This window comes from Pongo abelii, chromosome 12, assembly GCF_028885655.2.
Source record: "Pongo abelii isolate AG06213 chromosome 12, NHGRI_mPonAbe1-v2.0_pri, whole genome shotgun sequence".
Lineage (NCBI taxonomy): Eukaryota > Metazoa > Chordata > Mammalia > Primates > Hominidae > Pongo > Pongo abelii.
The window spans coordinates 106,145,298-106,164,332 of NC_071997.2; the positions used below are offsets into that span (position 1 = coordinate 106,145,298).

A 19,035-nucleotide genomic window follows, 5' to 3' on the forward strand; every position below is an offset into this window, starting at 1 on the left:
GGACTACAGACACAGGCCACCACACCTGGCTAATTTTTCTACTTTTAGTAGAGATGGGATTTCACCATGTTAGCCAGGCTGGTAATTTACCTTTTATTGAGAACTCAATACATAGCAGGTATCTTGCCAAATAAGAGCTTCACATACACCCATCATTTTATTTTATGCCTGCAATACTTATGAAGTAGGGATTTAACATTCCCCTTTTACAGATGAGGAACTGAGGCTTACAGTATTTTATGACTTGCTTGAGGTGATGCAGTAAGAAGTGATGCCGCCAGGCCTTTCAGATTTCAGAGCCCATGTTCTTAACCACCGCATGATAACAACTTAAATGCCACCACCTACATGAAAGCTTGGTGCCCAGCAAGGCTTTCCTCTTCTAAACACTCGTAACTCTGTACTCTTCCCCGTCTGTGACATCTGCCTCCATCTGCTTTAGTGTGTGTATATATGTGTGTGTGTGTATGTGTGTGTGTGTGTGGTGAGCACACATTTCTTTTTTTTTTTTTCTTACTCCCTTAAAAGAGCAGGAAGAGCATACGTTCCTTGAGGGTTGAAGTCATGTTCAGTCCTCTCTCCCCCAGGGTCAAGCCAAGTCCCTGGCACACTGTGGATATTCTACCTGTGTCTGGTGAGCAGATGAAGGAATGAGGGTCCCGGGTTTCCTTCTGCCAGGCTCTATCCCCATGGAGGACAGTCAAAGAAAAAGCAGGCAGTTGCACTTCAGAGATATACATAAGCTTCATCAGAGAACCACTGGGATGTTTACTCAGGAAAGCATGGGGAAGATGTGTCCTAGAACAAGGAGACCAGCCCTTCATGACAAAGGTGGGTGTGCAGACCCTCCTGGAGGCAGGGGAGGGAGTGATGGCTTCTGGAAGGCCCTCCTGGCCTGTGATGTTGATGCCTGTGCTGGACGTTGTCTCTGTCTGCCCATCCTGCTCTGCCCTGCTCTCTTCCCTGTAGGAGATCAGAGAAAGAGGAAAGACTGGAGCAGGGGTGTTGCTTCCAGGTGGGTGGTGCTGGGGCGGGTAGCAGCTCTTTGTTGTTGGGCTCAGGAGTCTGTGTTATCCATGTGATTTCCCTACACCCTGAACACACCTTTGTGGAGGGTCCTTTTGTTAGACCCTTTTCACATGATCCTGATTTGATGGTGCCCTTTGTTCCTGCAGAGACCCTGACTGATGGGATAGAACGCCCTTTTCTGTACTTTTTGGGCCACTCCTTGAGGTTGGATCTATGCTGATTTATTTCTGTATCCCCATGCCTGGCACAGTCCTGGGGTTGTGGTCCCTTGTTTATTTTTTATTTTGATTTGTTAGAGACAAGGTCTTGCTCTGTCACCCAGGCTGAAGTGCAGTGGTATGATCATCGCTCACTGCAGCCATGAACTCCTGGGCTCAAGTAATCCTCCTGCCTCAGCCTCCTGAGTAGCTGGGACTACAGGTGTGCTGGTGTGCACCTCTGCACCTGGCAGGTTGTAGGGTTTTTTTGTTTTTTTTTTTGAGACAGGGTCCTAAGCTGGAGTGCAGTGGTGCGATCTCAGCTGTCTGCAACCTCTACCTCCCAGGTTCAAGCGATTCTCCCATCGTAGCCTCTGGAGTCGCTGGGACTACAGGTCATGCCACCATGCCAGCTAATTTTTGTATTTTTTGGTAGAGACAGGGTTTCTGCATGTTGGCCAGGCTGGTAGCAAACGCCTCACCTCAAGTGATCCACCAGCCTTGGCCTCCCAAAGTATTGGGATTAGAGGCGTGAGCCACCATGCCCAGCTAGGTTGTGGTTCGAATAGCTAGCATTTATTGAGCACTTACTATGTGCCTGGCATTATGTCCTGTATTCGTCAATCCTCACAGCAATCCCATGATTATCTTCCCTGCTTACAGATGAGGAAACTAAGACACACAGATATTGAAGAGCTTGTCCCAGGTTACAATGGGGCGGATCTGGGATTCGAGCCCAGGCACTATGACTCCTGAGCTGACAGTGTGACTCTCAGCCCTGTCTTTGGGCTGCCTTTCTGCTTGTTGTATGGGGACTGATGTCTCTTAGCTTTGGGATTGAAAATAATTTGCTTCTTTGCTAACTCAGCAACCCAGGTGGAATGGGAATGAAAAGAATTTGTTTCTTTGCCAACTCAGTGACTCAGGTGGAATGGGCAGAAGGTGGAATGTAGGTCACCATGGCAACCGGATCAACGAGGTGCCCCAGCTGGCGAGTCCTTGAGGCTGAGGTTCTACTGCTGGCAGACAGAAAGGTGTGGTTGGCATGGGGCAATGCTTGAGGTACCAGATGCACTGGGAGGACCTGGAAGAGTATCAGGTGGGTAGATCAGGCTGGGGATTCTGGGCAGTGGTGGGAGCTTCCTAAAGCAGGCAGAATGAATGGGAAAATTCCTTCCTGATGCTCTAGCAGGGGTGTCCAATCTTTTGGCTTCCCTGGGCCACATTGGAAGAAGAATTGTCTTGGGCCACACATAAAATACATTAACACTAATGCTTGCTGATGAGCTAAAAAAAAAAAAAAATCACGAAAAAATCTGATAATGTTTTAAGAAAGTTTACAAATATGTGTTGGGCCCCCATTCAAAGCTGTCCTGGGCTGCATGTGGCCTGCAGGCCTTGGGGTGGACAAGCTTGCTCTAGAGTTTACCAGGCGGGGTAGTGGTGGTCCCTGTCTTTGCTAAATCTGCATCCATGTGGCCCAGATGAGATCTCTAAGGTTACCTTCCTCCATCTGTCTCCTGCTCCAGAGCCCAGAGTTTCACTCTTGTCTCTGATCTCCTCTCCACATCTGTGCCGATGCCCTCCTTCCCAGGGCTGTAAGAGACTGGGGGGTAAGAAAGAGCACCATTTCCTCTCCTGCCGCCACCTCAGGCATCCACCTCAACCTGGGGTTCCCCCAGCTGTGCAGCAAAAGAATGGGTGTTTCCTCCCCAGCCTCTGAAGTGCGCCACTCCCCAGGGGCCACAGCAGGGATGAATGGAGTGGACACATCGCTTCTCTGTGATTTGTTGCAGGCCCTGACCTTCCTGACCAGAAATGAAATTCTGTGGTGAGTAGAGGCCCCGCCCCTCTTTCCTTCTTCCAGCTCCTCCCTCTGAGCTGGATTCTTGCCCTAATACAGCCTCACTCTGGTCCCTGAGTGTGGTCCCTGCCCAGAGCCACACAGCCCTGGAGATGGGGCTGGGACACGGCAGGCAGGGATGGGAGGGCCCAGGGGCCATGATCTGCAGAGCCCCACTGGAGTTGAATGAGACATCAGGCTTTAGGCTGCTAACCCTTTACTGGGATCCAAGGTGAGGTTTCTTCAGAGGATCATGGAGCTGGACAGAACCTCTTTGGAATAATGAGGAAAACAAGGAAAGGACTTGGGGAACTTATGTCTGAAGCCCATTTTGGCTGTTCACTGGCTGGGTAAACTTGGATGCATGACTGAAGCCCAGCCTTCCCTCCCCACCTCCCTCCCTCCGTGCCCTGTCTCCAGTGCCTGTGATGTGCTGGCCTCGTGGAGGCCCTGAGGATGGGATGGTGAGCAGCCCCGCTCCCTGTTGTCATGTGGACCCCTGTCCAGTGGGGAAGAACCTTCATTCAACGTGCAGGTGGCCAAATACCCTTCTAGTGGGGGCTGTGGGGAAAGTGAATAGTGTGAGAGGTGTGTGTGTGTTTGTGTGTTTGGGCCAAGCCAGGTGCCCAACAAAACCTGTTAGATAAATAAAGGAGCTCACCAAGACACTTTCAGGGGAAGTGGGGAGAAGGTTCCCTCTCATCATCTTTGCTTGGACTAACCCTCCCCAGTCACCACATGGAAGCCACATTTCCCACTCAGGGTCTGGGGGTGGCAGGTAACAACTTTGTTACAAGCACAAGACTCTCCAGGCACAAACGAGGATGGGGGATGGCTAGGGCACGGGGAACTACAGAAACCGGGGGCTGTCACCCAGTGACATTATTTCCCTTTTGAAAATAATATTCACTCACTTTTTTAAATATAGAAAAATATGACATAACTCCAAATGACCTATATGCTACTACCCATATAACCTCTATTGAAATTTTCTGAAAAGTATCACATGAATAAAAATAAAATGAAATCTAAAAAAAATCTGCGAGCCTGGCTAGAAAATTCAAAATTCAAATAATGGTTCTCACTCATAAGTGGGAGTTGAACAATGAGAACACATGGACACAGGGAGGGGAACATCACACACTGAGGCCTGTTTGGGGGGTGGGGGTCTAGGGGAGGGATAGCATAAGGAGAAATATCTAATGTAGATGACAGGTTGATGGGTGCAGCAAACCACCATGACATGTATATACCTATGTAACAAACCTGCATGTTCTGCACATGTATCCCAGAACTTAAAGTCTAATTAAACAAAAAAAAAGAAAATTCAAATAGTGTAAAAGTTCTAAGTGAAAAGTAAATGTCTCCATTCTCTCCTCCCAGTCCTTTTCCCTCAAGGCCGCCTCTGCTCACTGTTGGTTTGTCTTACCATCTAGCCTTCCAGAAGAATTTTCCATACATAAGCCGACACATTTATCCTCCTTTTACCCCATTCACACTGTTGCATTTATCCCTTCATACTGTTCTGTACCTTTTTTTTTTTTTTTTTTTAGCTTTTGGGGTTTTTTTTGAGACAGAGTCTTGCTCTGTCTCCCAGGCTAGAGTGCAGTGGTGCAATCTTGGCTCACTGCAACCTGTGCCTCCCTGGTTTAAGTAATTCTCTGGCCTCAGCCTCCTGAGTAGCTGGGACTACAGGTACCTGCCACCATGCCCAGCCAATTTTTGTATTTCTTTAGAGATGGGGTTTCACCATGTTGGCCAGGCTGTTCTCAAACTCCTGACCTCCAGTGATCCTCCCACCTTGGCCTCCCAAAGTGCTGGGATTACAGGGGTGAGCCACTGCACCCGGCCTACATTTTAGAACTTCGATGGGTAAGACAATGTTGTCCTTCAAAGGAGTTGCACCAGTTTATACTCTCAGCAAGGGGGCATGGCCATGCCTGCCCCTCTTTCCACCCCAGGGGCTTCAAATGGCATTCGTGGATCCATCCCTGGGGTTCCTCCTATATGCCAGGAGGGAGCATGGGGTGGCGGATGAGAGGAGCGAGAGGAGGATGGGAAGGGTTCAGGCTCTCTCTTGAACATCGATCCTTTATTTTCATTTGTTCTGCATTGGCCTTTGGAGAAAGAGTTCCTTGGAAGCGAGCCATGCTTATGGATGCCTCCCTTCTGAACCTCCCACCCAGGCCCTGAGATGACCTCCTCCCAGATCCTGTTTCCAGTCTGTTTCCATCCCCATGGAAGGTGCCTTTCCCCGGAGAAGAGCACAGTTTGGCTCTGCGTTGTGTTGGGGAGGCGGGTCCCGGTGAGTGCTGCCAGGGAAGGCTCCGGTTCACAGTTCACGGTTCATGGTTCAGTGCAAACTTCTCTAACAAGCAGTTCTCAAAGCTTTTTCTATCCTGCTCCTTCTCTTGAGAGCGCCATTCCTGAGCATGAGGGGCCTGTGCCTGCTCCTGGGTAGCTCCTGCCCAGGAGGCTCCCACTCTCAAAGGCCAGCGTGCGTCAGCGCTGGGGGTGGTGGGGTTGGGGACACCACTGCATAAGGAAGGCAGAATAGAGGGCAAAGTATCCAACTCCTATTACTTGGACACCTTCAAATAAGACAAAGTGAGAAGCACTGGTGGGGCCGGGGACAGCAGCGCAGAAACTCTCAAATGGGAATGTGATACCAGTGAGAGCTCTCTGCTGCTTTAAACCAAGAGGAGTCTCCAGACCCAGGAGACCACGGCCTGGGGAGCAGCTGAGAATGTGGAATAGCTGTCAAGAGCTTTGAAGAGTGGAAGAGGACCAGCGAAGGCAGGAGATGCTGAAATGTCCCAGTTCAAAATGGGAAGTACACCTTGACCCAGCCACTCCACTTGCATGAAGAGGACACAGGTGAAGTAAGTGCTGATTCATCCCTCCGTGGAAGACTGCCCTTAGAGAGGAGGGGAAGAGCTTTCCGTTCGATATAGAGCCATCTCCAAGGTATGTTATTAAGCTAAGAAAGCAAAGTTCAGGGGGCTTCCAGTTACGTGGAGAATAGAGAATTTTCTTTGACCTCTGTTTCCTCTACTAAAAGGAGAGTAAAGGAATTTAAAAAAAAAAGAAGAAGCAGCAGCAGAAAGAAACCCATAAGGACAAAGAGAACACAAGCAATGACAGCAGATGAGAGAGGTCAACAAAAATTTTAAAAATGCAAAGCAGATAGACCCATGACGCAGACTTAGCTGAACAGAAAGTTGAAAGAATTTTGCCTGCAGGGGTTGGATGATGGAATCGAGAACCCAGAAAGGCTCAGGAACCTCCGAATGCCAGGATGCAGGATCAGGTGAAAACAGAAAGGCAGATTGAAAGTCTTATGTTATTCCTTCTCTCTCCCTCTGCAATCCACAATCCACTTGGCACCCCTGCCCTGCCCCAGCGGAAGACAGGAGCTAACCATCTGGGGAGAGCTGGAGCCAGACAGGCCCCTGACTCAGGGCCACCAGCATGATGAAGAGCAGGGTGAGCTTCTGGTCAGCATTTTAGAGCCTGCCTGTAAGTAGAAATCGAAAGCTAAGTGACACCAGGTATTTAAGGAAATAATAAAAAACAGCCTACATACACTAAGTCATGCCATCATGACATTTCAGACTGCCAGAGATGATGAGAAGATCCTGAGTGCTTCCATAGAGAGCAAAACAGATTACAGAGAATCGGCAATCAGAATAGCTTTGGACTTATGTTGGAAGACAGTGGCTAAACACATTCAAAATTCTAAGGAAAAATTTTCAATCTAGAAATAAGTTCTAGCTAAGCCATTAATCAAGAGTCAGGGCAGGATAACAATACTTTTTGACATGCAAATTAGAAAAATCATCTCTTATGGACCTTTTCTTAGGAAGCTTTTGGGAGATGTGCTTCATTAAAACTAGTGAGTAAACCAAGAAAAAAGAAGACCCAGGATCGGGGAAACAAAGGCTTTCAACCTAGAGGCAAAACGAATTACAAGGAAGATAGTGAAGGGAAGCTGAAGGATGACAGCAGGACACTCGGCCTGGAAAGCAATCAGTCCAGATTAGAATTAAGGAGTCAGCGGTTCCAGGAGTGGTGTCTCTAAGGAGACAAAATGAATCTATCTAGATACCATATTGAGAGGTACTTATTTCTGCAGAAAGTTTGGAGATGAAATAAAGATAGGCACACAAACCAAGGCAAAAAACCAAAAGTGATTATTAACTCTGGGAAAAACAAAAAGCCTTGCAAGAAAGAAGAAGTAATCATGTTGCACGAGGGAACTCAGCTTGAGCAATGTTTGAATAATGCATATACAATATATAATATTATTATAAACACTGAATATTCACTCAGGAAAATTGTTTTATATTGGGAGGTTGGGGAAAGGAAAAGAAGTATATATAGAGAAATAAATCCTTTTTTTCTACTAAGAGGTCACAAGATAATATCTATAGTGAAAACAACAGCAAAAGGCAGTATTAGCACAGCATTTAGAAGTACCATGTAAATATTAAGGAAAAACAAAGTGAAATAGCAAAATGCTTGCAAATTGCTGTCTTTGGAGAGCAGGGTTAGAGAGGTGGTGTGGGGTACGGAGTATTAGTAACTTTGATTGTAAGCGTCACAGTATCAAAGTACTATTTGCATTTTTAATCTATTTAACTGTATTACTTTGGCAAACAAGACCAGTACATACAGGCTGCTACTGCTCTTGTGAAATAAACGGCTGTTCATACATGCACACACACAGGAGAATATCCCTGGAAGCAGACACACAAACTGATAATAGATTATCTTCTTGGTGGGGCCCTGGGGAGTGGAATATTTTAGGGTTGGTGTGGGCATGCTGTCTGTAAAGTGAGGGGACAGCTGTGATGTGGATGCCCAGCTGCTCTGGCTCAGGGAGCAGAAGGCATGTGATACTCAGGGAAAAAGTGGCCATCCTGGGCTACCAAGGCCAAGTTGAGCCAGACGAAGCCCTGGTCACTTTTGAATGATTTTCCACTGTGGCCTCTGACAATGCCTTGTGATTTTCCTATCAGTGTCATAGAGAAATGTGGCCCAGATGGCAGTACAGTTGGATGGACTTAGCCAGTTAAAAAAGTATTCAAGAGACCGATAGGTAGAAGTAACCTTTGCAGGGAGGCTGCCTCTGTCCAATATTTTCCCACCTTCTTATCTGTGACTTGCATAAGGACACAAAGGCTTGGTCACCAGATCTGCAGATGGCACCTCCTGGGGGCTGGTCGGGGGAGACCTCATGTGCTAAACTTGTCTTGGAGCCAGCCCCTTCTCAGTCCAGGGCTGCTTTGGTTTGGCCCTCCAAGAAGAGGTCTGTTCACTCTGTAAGTTTCCAGCCTATGAGACTTTCCTTTCACATGTTTTTGATCTCAGCAAAAGCAAGGTCCCTTTCCGCCTTAGCATCGGGGCAGTGTTGTCTGACTCTGTTTGAATTGGTTGTCCCAGAAGAAGCCTTTTCCTGAGATGCCTCTTCTGGGCCCAGGCCCTTCTGGCGGTGACTGCAGACCCTGCAGACCCAAAGAGGGCCCATATGGCTTCCTGGGCAAGGCACAGCCTGACTCCAGTCCAGACCTCTATGTCTCAGGCGCAGGTCAGCCTGGCTCAGCCTGAGCTCTTCGGACTACTCTGCATTGCCTGGGATGGTTCCTGACACTCTCTTGGGTGGGGTGGGGTCTGGTTTAGGAGCCTGAAGCTTTGCTTCCAGCCTCTGCCCAGGCTGACCCAGCCATGGGGCCGCTCTTTCTTCCTAGCACCTCTGGAGGCTCCAACACTTTGTAGACTCCACGGCCCTGTCCTGGCCATTAATGGGCACCTCAAGGCCAGCAGGTGGAGTGGTTACAGGTTTATTTCCTGGAAGCCAAAGACCTGGGTTTGAGGCCCGGCTCTGCCACTTAGTAGCTGTGCAAACACAGGGGAGTGTCTTATCCTCCCTGAGCATCAGTTTCCATCCTTATAAAATAGTTGAGGGAAATAGAACCTAATCTCACAAGGTTGTTATTAGGACAAGTAGAAGATCAAATCTGTCATTGTTAGAGCAATACCTGGCACACGGGTCAGCACTGATTATGTGGCTGCTGTTACTATTATGGTATTATTATCCCCACTTTTTGCAAATGAGGAAATCAGCTCAAAGAAATGAAGTAATTTCCTCAAGCCCACACAGATTGCAAGTAGCAGATCAGGGATCTAAAAGCCACATTTTCAGGCTAAAGAAGGACCATTTAGAAAATATCTACTATCTGCAGGCAGTACTGTAGAGCAAAGGACTATTGACCCCATGGGGTGGGGGTGAAACCGGAAAGCTGGGACTTGAGGAGTGGGAATTTGGGCTTGTCATGTTCTTGATCTTGCTGGGGCAGTAGAAATACTGAGAAGCTTGTAGAACCTGTAGGTGCCTCGGGCTGTATCCTGGCCTTGAATGAGAACTTCAAGGGGTGGGGAGGGCAGATTCTTTTACAAACTCCCTACATGATTCTTATGTGGGACCCTGTTGAGAACTATTAAGCTAGAGGGTCTCAGAGGCAAGGGGGTAAATGGGATGCCAGAGAGAGGCACGAAAACCTAGAGTCATAGGATGCCTAAACTGGAGGGAGCCGGGGGGATGCTGTGACTCATTTCACAGAAGGGAAACTGAGGCCCGAGGGGGGACTTGGCGAGTCCAAGGTCCCAGGGACTGTCAGCAGCGGAGTGACCTCCACCCATCTTAGGGCCAGCCCCTGAGCCCGCAGACAGCCCCTCCTGCCTCTCTGGGCTGTGTGGAAGGGAGCCATGGCCCAGGCTGCTGGATTGCTGGCAGGCTGAATGTGTGAGTTTTTCAAATGGCTTTGACTTTTGAGTCCATTAGTGATTAATTCAGGGTTCCATTTAGAGCCAGCTGATCCATATTTGGAGGAGGAGAACATTTTGTGGCAGCCGAGATGCAGCCACGATTCATCTATGGGCAGCCCGCCCACTCTGCAGCCTGGGAAGGCACCAACTCCTGGCAGGCACCCCACCAGCACCCTCCCCCAGAGGACTCTCCAGGGGGTGACTCGAGTCTCTCACCTGGAAGAAGGGTGGGCCCTTTAGGGGTGGGCAGCACAGCCCGAAGAACTTGGTTTAGGGTTCAGCCCTCCACTCTGTCTCTTCCCAGCTGTATAACCTTAGATACAACACTTAAACTCTCTGAGCCTCAGTTTACCCATCTATAGAAATGATGGCCCCTCCACTTCTCCCACAGAGAGTTGTTGGGAAAATTCAGTGAGATGATGTGTGTGAGTGCACCCGGCACAGAGGCTTCGTCATGAGAAGAGGGTGGCAAGGGCCGGTGAGTTTCTTCTCTGCCCCTCAGCAGCCCCTGATACCTCCTGGGGAACGAGCTTTGGAGTTTGTATCTCTGGCTTTAACATTTACCACTGTGTGACCTTCGGTGGATTATTTCACCTACTTGACTTTCAGTTTCCTCATCGGTAAAAGAAACAATGGTCCCTTCCTTGCAAGATTGGCATGAAACATGCAGAATGTCCGTGAGAGTCGGCTGCACAGAGCAGGCACTCCCACTGGTGCCCGTGGTGGGGGCAGGAGCCTGAGCTCACTTGTGCATTGCCTTAGGGATTTTAAAAAAAACCAAAACATTAATTTTTGTTGAAAATTGCTCTTATTGAAAGTGGATCTGTTCTTTATCACCTCAAGCCAGCAATTCTAACAATGACAGTGACAAAATGCTCCTTTTGGCTGGAGCCGGCCACTCCCACTGCCCTTAACCCTTTCTTTTCTTTTTTTTTTTTTTTGTGATGGAGTCTCACTCTGTCCCCCAGGCTGGCGTCCAATGGCACAATCTAAGATCACTGGAAGCTCTACCTCCCGAGTTCAAGCGATTCTCCTGCCTCAGCCTCCGGAGTAGCTAGGATTATGGATGCGTGCCACCATGCTGGGCTAATTTTTTATATTTTTGGTAGAGATGGGGTTTCACCATATTGGCCAGGCAGCTCTCGAACTCCTGACCTCAAGTGATCCGCCTGCCTCAGCCTCCCATAGTGCTGGGATTACAGGCAGGAGCCACTGCGCTCGGCCTACCCCTCGCCCCTTGTAGGGCACTGGACACTTCAGCAGTGATGGCTTTTCTTCCTCCTTGTTGACCTGTGGTGCCCAGAACCCACCCCAGTACCTTCCTGGAGAATCTCTCCCCCAACCCATTCCACACTCTGCTTTCTACTCCTTCCCAAATGTGTGCAGTCCCTAGACCCTAGTGACAGCTCAGGCCCCTTCTGTGGCCAAGGCGGCAGTCATGGTGCTCTCCATGAACACCACACGCCACTCCAGCTCCCATCTGTCAGGCCCTAGCCCGGATCTGCACAATGCCACTGGAAGGAGGCTGGCTCTGCATCGGACAGGGTCAAGATATGAACCTGGGCCTGCATGCTCAGAGGGGTCCGGCAGTTTGCCTCGGGTCTTGTAGCTAGAGGTAGAGAAACAGGATCCAGATAGATCTGTGAGCAACCCGGCGGGAAGCAGGTGACACACTCAGCAGGGTCTTTGAAGGTGCTTTGCAGTGAAGGAACTGTTCAGAAGGAGGCCCAGGGAAGCACCCAGGGGCCAGCCTTGACTGCCCCAGGCCTGAGGTGATAGCTGAGAGCTGGAGCTGCAGAAGCTGGCTGCTAGCCTGAGACAGCGGGAGCACAGACACTGCAGAGTTGTGTGGGGCTAGGAGGGAGAGGAGGATAAATCCCCACCCATCACTTATACCTCCAGTCCTCCTGGAGCTTCCCTTAAGCCAGAGGGCAAGGGAGGTGGGAACGCTGTCAGTAGAGATCAGCCTCCCAGGGCACAGAGTGCAGTGGGCACACAGAATCCCAGCATAGTTTCTTTCTACTCTCCCAGGGCTGGGGTCTGAAGGATGTTTTTCTAGTCAGTGAGATGTGAAACAGTGAGTGGCTGGCAGGGTGCGAGGCCTCCACCTACCATCGTCAGGGCTCTGGGAGAACCTCCTGCTTCCTGCTCTACCTCTGAGTCTCCACTCATAAAATCACCCTCCAAATTCTTCACCTAGTTTTTGTTGTTTTTTGAGACGGGGTCTTGCTCTGTTGCCCAGGCTGGAGTGCAGTAGTGTGATCACAGCTTACTGCAGCCTCAACCTCCTGGGATCCAGTGATCCTCCCACTTCAGCCTCCTGAATAGCTAGACTATAGGTGCGTACCAGTATGCCTGGCTAATTTTCAATTTTTTTGTAAGATGGGGTCTCCCTGTATTGCCTAGGGTGGTCTCAAACTCTTGGGCTCAAGCGATTCTCCCACCTCAGCCTCCTGAAGGGCTGGGATTATTGGTATGAGCCGCCGCACCCGGTCTTCACTAAGTTACATGTCCCTAAATTCCACCAATCAGAGCCTCATTTGAGTCAATAAACCACATGCCCTGGAATGTCAATAGGGGACTGTTAGTCACTCACTCCTGCATACAGACTCCTTTCATGGGATTGCTGGCCTCCTTAGCACTCCGAGGAGAGTAGAGGTTTGATGGAAGACAGGAGAGGAACAAGAAAGGACTAAAGGAGGGAGGGGTAATTTTGGAGCACGGAGGGGACCATGAAGAGAGGGGAGAGCAGGTCCGGGTCAGGGTGGTGGGCTCCCACTCTCACAGTCTAGGTGTGGGTTGTGCACAGCCCAAGGGCACAGGGGCACCTGGAGTATAGGAGAGAAACACAGAGAGGGGGCAGGCTGGGTGTCCCCTCTGAGGCCCGGAGTAACACAAACACTCTCACCTACCAGACACTGCGCTGATGTTGCATACACCTCCCCTCATTTAATCCTCACGAGTGTGTGGGGGGAGATTTATTACCCCACTGCAAAGAGGAGGAGACTGAGGCTCAGGTGGATTCAGAACCTTGCTCGACGCCTCAGAACTATTAAGTGGCAGAGTCAGGATTTGAACTTAGATCTGTCTGGCTCTAGAGACAGTGTTTTTAACCAGCCTGTGGTGACCCCACCACCCACCATCCACCATTTACACACAAACACACACACTCTTCAGCCTCCTTCACACTGAACCCCCGCCACAGACCTCCAAGAGAGATATCGTTCTCTTCCCTTATCCAGATGATGAAACTAAAATTCAGAAATGTCAAGTGAGTTACCCGAGGTCACACAGCCCTGCCACAGCAGTTCAGGTTCTGGGATTCAGGCCTCCTGGGCCCCAGGGCACCACTGTCTCACCTCCACTGGCTGCCTTGATTGCTGGACCTTTAGGCCTAAGAGCTTGCTGGTGGACAGAGACCCAGGTTCAGGATAGGGTGAGAGAGACAGGGAATGAGGGCTCATCCTCTCTCAGCCTGAGGCAGAGCTCCCTCCCGCCCTCTACTCTCAGGGGTCACATGGCCATTTCACCCTCTGCCTGTAGCTTATAAGCAAAATCCTCTTGACTGGCATGGGATCCTATAGACAGAGACATCGCTGACAGGGATGATTAGGAAGACCACTCAGTCCACGATCTGCTGGAACCAAGTTTGCTATCAAGTGGCCTAGCAAGGCTGGTGGTTTGCTGGCTGCAGGCAGCTGGGTTCTAATCCCGGCTCACTCAGGCCCACAAAGTGACCTCTTTCCTTGGGTTGAGGATGGAAATTGGCAGATGGCCAGAGGTGAGGACCCTGGCTTCCCCAAGGTCCTACTGGCTTCCCCATCCGTAACCGAGGGACTGGACATAAGCCCCTTCAGTTCTGACATCCTATGACGAACCCTCGTAGAGTGTGCTGCTGGCTACAGGGCACATTCGCCTAACTTTCCTCTCATCTGGCTCGTCTCTGCATCCCCTATGGTGTGCCTGGCACACTGGAGGGTCCAGGGATATTTCTAGAAGACATATTTATTACTGCGCTTTACTATTATTGATTACTGCCTTTTCTGTGTCAGCCGACCCCAAGTCTCCTTCCTCAAAGAGACACCCCCACCCCTTGCAGCAGGAGACGGGCTTGCTGGCCTCCTTTCCCTGGCCACACGGCCTTCATGCCTCTCTTCTCAGCATCCATGACACCTTCCTGAAGCTCTGCCCTCCTGGGAAGTACTACAAGGAGGCAACGCTCACCATGGACCAGGTCAGCTCCCTGCCAGCTCTGCGGGTGAGTCCAGGATGGTGGGTGGGGCAAGGGCAGCATCAGTGGGACCTGCTGATGGGCTGATGGGTGCTGGGAGGGGGGGGGTGAGGTGGGCACTCCGTGCTGTGGGATGGTCACCTCACTCCAAGGGGCTCCTGATCCTCCAGGCAGAGGAGCGCAAGGACATGGCTCCCAAACACTTCCTGCATGCATCTGGCCTCCCTCCATCCTCGCCTCGGTCCCAGAGCAGGACCGTGTGATAACTGTCACTACTTCTCAGGTGGGGCCAGGGGCAGAGGGGGCATGAGACCTGCTCCAGGCCTCACCGTGAGAGGTAGCGGCCCCAGCTGGAGGTGCTCGCTGGCCCTGCTGCTCAGCCTCCGAGGCCAGCCTGTGGGTCTTTAGATGGGCTTCAGCTTGCAGTCCACCCCACACTGTCTGCTCATTCCTTACTTAACCCTCACCCCAGTGACCCCACACCAGCCAGTTCCCTCTGCTGTCTGTTGTGCCCCAAACTAGGGCAAGTGACCCTAGGCCAGGATCCCCTGCATGACCATTAGGCCTTGAGGAAGCCAGGGCGCCACCCCAGCCACCGGCCCAGTTCCTCAGCCCTTCTCTTCTCCTCAGGCTGCCTCAGTGGACTGGGGCTTTTCTAGAGGGACTGAGAATTTTCTCAGGTTCTTCTCTGAGAAGCCAGGAGGAGCAGGGCTTGGGGCCCAGAGACTGTCCTCCCAACCTGCCTTCTTCCAGCTCCAGGAGTGGCTGCAGGAAAGAAGGGTGTTTGCATTTCTGCTCTTGCAATCCTCTCTCTACTCATCTTGCCCTCAATTCAGCCAACGCTCCCTGGGCTGGAGGCTCCTGTTACACAGACGGCTGGTTGAATGCTCATTCCCTCCCAGCTTCCACAACTTTTCCTGGGCTGAATCTCACCTTCCAAGCACCCAGAACACACTCCCACCCCCTACAAACACACACCCTTGCTATGGGTGGGTCCTTGGCAAACCTTCCCTGGTCTTGGTTTCCTCACCTGTAAAATGGGTAGAGCAGTGCGGGGAGGCTGGGAGTGACCATGTGCACTCTAAGATGCCTGGCCCCACAGGCAGTGCTAGCCTGAGCTGTCCCTACTCCCCCCACCTCCCAATCCTTTAGGGACAATTATCTGAGTCTTTATCCCTTTTATGAAGAGGTCCTGCCCTTCCCCCAGGGCAGCCTGGAAGAGCTCAGAGGCACAAAATAAAGGACTCCAAAATCACTCCTGAGATTTTAATTAAAATTTGTGCATTGCATTGAGAGGCAATGTTACGTTAACAAATCATGGCTATGTCAGGCTTCCCTATTTTTCATTCGATTCTTGGCAGAATAATGATTTCAGTTTGTCATTGTTCAATGAGAGCCCATCTTCGTTTCTGTCTGGAACGAACTGGGCTCTGAGAGCTGTGGCCACCACTTGGAAGAGGCCCGGGGACACCAGGGAGGAGGAGGCTGGCTCCTGAGGAAGGGACGTGGAGGGGGCACAGACATGTCATCCAAGCCACGGCTGCACGGCCCTTCCTAAGTGACAGGCCTATCTGTAGGGCAGACAGAGACAGAGGAAAATGCACAAAGCTGGATCTTGAAATAGAGGCAGGAGTGGAGAAGACAAAATAATGAGAAAGGGTGAGGGGTGGGTAGGTGGGTGGGGGTAGCTGGGAGAAGCTGGGATTCTGGAGGGGAAAGAAATAGAAACCTCAGAAGGTGAGTGAATCGGAGACTGTGGCTGTGACAGAAACAAAATGGGGAGGCTGTCTTCCTGGCACCCCCCACTTCCTGGCCTCACCTCCACACAGTCACACCCCACGTGTACACATGCATGGGCTCCACCACACGTGAGTGTGACTTCTCTCAGACCCAGGCCATCTACTAAGGGACCCAGGGCCAGGGCCAGCCAGAGAGGCAGGGCTGATGGGAAGCTTCTGCCCTCCCCTGGGTGGGGGCAGGGTCACTGGTCAGTCCCAGACTCTCTGAATGCTAAGACTGGAAAGAAACTTAGAGACCACCCAGTCTAGTCACTTCAAATGCTCGTCACCCTGATTTTATTAATGGGGAAACTGAGGTCCCAAGAGGGAAACAACTTCCAAGGGGCCACATGATGGAAGAGTCTGGACTAGTCCCTGCTCTGGGGGAGTCAGCCTGAACTCTGGCCCAGGCAGAGCCCACTATTCTAATCAAGTCTTGGCTGAGCAGTGACCATGTTCCTCGGTCTTCCAGGTGCCACAGAGGGCCCAAGGGGAGCCGAACTGGAGGGGTGGCATAGAGGGTATTGGTGACCCGTGGCCTCAACACATCCTTCTCCAGCAATAGCCTTGTCTCAGTAGGGCCTGGAGTCTCTGTTTTGCCCCCAAAGGAGTAAGCACTGGACTAAGATCAGGAGGGCTGAGTCTGGGCCTGGAGCTATCACACTCCGTGCATGTTATATTCCCCCACCTATAAACCAATATGAATACCTTGTGCTGGGTAAGGGACCCGGTGGAGGTGAGCCATTGTCCTCTGCATTCTCTTTTATGCTTCCCCTGTTCCTCTCTTCCATGTTATGGGTGAGGAGCCTGTTGGGATTAGGGGTGGGGTGCAGCAAGGCTTGAGAAGACCTGGGATGGAGCAGGTGGGGCAAGGCCTGCTCTTCCCAGCAGATAGGCTAGGTGCACAGGCCGGGGCTGGGATGCTTCACCTTTTCTGGAGTCTCAGACCCACTCTTCCTCCCGAACTTGCTCACTGGAGAGCAGCTGGGAAGCGGGGTCTTGGCCACATGACTTTAATTTTACTTTTCTGATTTAATCTTAAATGGTCATGATTTTATTCTATTATACAAATAAGAGCCAGCTCATTGTAGAAAAACTAGAGAACACAGAAAAACAAAAATAAGATTAAAATGATATATTAGTCTACCTCAAGGGATGACTGCCACAATCATTTTGGCTTATTTCCTTCCAGACTTTTCTCTATGCAGATATATACAAGTTGATTGGGTTCCCATTGATTTTTTTTTTTTTTCGTATGTTGCTTTTTTTTTCTACTTGGGTTTCTTTCTTGCTTTTCCATCTGGTCTCCAACAGCCAGAACCATCTTGTGAACTGAAGACCCTGAGCCATTGCCCCATCTAGAGAACTAGGGATAGGGCACCAGGCCAGGCATGAAAGAACTAGGTTTGGATTCACTTGCTAGCCACATGATCTTGGGCAAGTGACATCACAAGAGGAATGATTGGAGTGCGGAGAAGCAAAGGGGCAAATAGACTTCAGCTAACTATACTGCAAGGCTACAGTAACCAAAACAGCATGGTAAAGGTACAAAAACAGACACGTAGACCAATGGAACAGAATAAAGAACCCAGAAATAAGGCCACACACCCACAACCATCTAATCTTTGACACACAACAAAAATGAGCAATGGGGAAAGAATTCCCTATTCAATAAATGATGCTGGGAGAACTGGCTAGCCATATGCAGAAAATTGAAACCAGATCCCTTCCTTATACCTTATACAAAAATTAACTCAAGATGGATTAAAGATTTAAATGTAAAACCCCAAACCATAAAAACCCTAGAAGAAAATCTAGTCAATGCCATTCAGGGCATAGGCATGGGCAGAGATTTCATGATGAAATTGCCAAAAGCAATTGCAACTAAAGCAAAAATGGACAAATGGGATCTAATTAAACTAAAGAGCTTCTGCACAGCAAACAAAACTGTCTGTGCAAGGTGGGGTGGGAAGTGGTGGGGGGGTGGAGCCTGTTTTCCGCAGGTGGGCGCAGTGGCTGACGCCTGTAATCCCAGCACTTTGGGAGGCCGAGGCGGGCAGATCACCTGAGGTTGGCAGTTCGAGACCAGCCTGATTAACATGGAGAAACCCCGTCTCTACTAAAAATACAAAATTAGCCGGGCATGGTGGCACAAGCATGTAATCCCAGCTACTTGGGAGGCGGAGGCAGGAGAATCGCTTGAACCCGGAAGGCAGAGGTTGCAGTGAGCTGAGATCGGGCCATTGCACTCCAGCCTGGGCAACAAGCGCGAAACTCCCTCTCAAAAAAAAAAAAAAAAAAATGCTGTCCTTAGAAAAGGAAAGGCCTCACTCTAGGTGGTCCCAGACATAGGTCCAGGTACAAGCACGTGCAGGTTTCTCCACAATACAAGTAAACACTCCCTAACTGCCAGCGCTGTGCACAGAGGGAATGCGCTCTCTGTCACTGACAGGTGTTCTAGCATCCTTAGGTCTCAAAGAGAGATTGGACCGATACTCTGGTGCCCTCTTCACTCTCTGAGTCTGTGGTTCTGGCCCTAGGACTTGGTCTTACTCTCTTTTGTGGTGTGTCATCTACCACAGTATGTCCCAGACTTACAAAAAAATTTGTGGGTACATAGTAGGTGTATATATTTATGGGGTACATGAGATGTTGTGATGCAATGTGAAATAAGCACATCGTGGAGAATGGGGCATCCATCCCCTCAAGCATTTATCCTTTGAGTTACAAATAATCCAATTACCCTCTAAGTTATTTCCAAATATACAATTATTATTGACTATAATACCTATATAAAATATATATATATATATATATATATATATATAGACCATAATACCCTGTTGTGCTATCCAATAGTAGGTCTTACTCATTTTTTCTATTTTTTTTGTACCCATTAACCATCCCTGCCTGCCCCGCCCCCCACCCTCCCACTAGCCTTCCCAGCCTGGTCCCAGACTTTTTATTCAAAAACAAAATCTTTTTTTGAGGCGGGACTAGAGATGCCACCTTTCAGTTTTGCCAAGTAAGGAGATTAAAAAAAATATGTCATCCACTATCAGTGACCATCATTTTATTTTAAAGAAATATTAATTTTAAAACAAAAATGTAAGAAGCCTCGAGTGTTTT

At 49.8% G+C, this 19,035-nt stretch overlaps 1 protein-coding gene across 2 annotated transcripts in view; it reads left to right on the top strand.

The window, feature by feature from the left end:
- The first annotated feature begins 2,161 nt into the window (after positions 1–2,161).
- CIB4 (calcium and integrin binding family member 4) overlaps positions 2,162–19,035 on the top strand; it is a 60,123-nt gene continuing 43,249 nt past the window's right edge. Inside the window, exons 1-3 of one of the 2 annotated variants that reach the window (XM_002812205.5) lie at positions 2,162–2,325; positions 3,023–3,057; positions 14,059–14,155. In XM_002812205.5, coding sequence (XP_002812251.1) covers positions 2,272–2,325; positions 3,023–3,057; positions 14,059–14,155 — 186 coding nt within the window. In that variant the 5' untranslated portion in view covers positions 2,162–2,271. Of the gene's footprint in view, positions 2,326–2,942; positions 3,058–14,058; positions 14,156–19,035 lie in introns of both variants that reach the window. The other variant, XM_054547738.1, reaches the window with a different exon arrangement.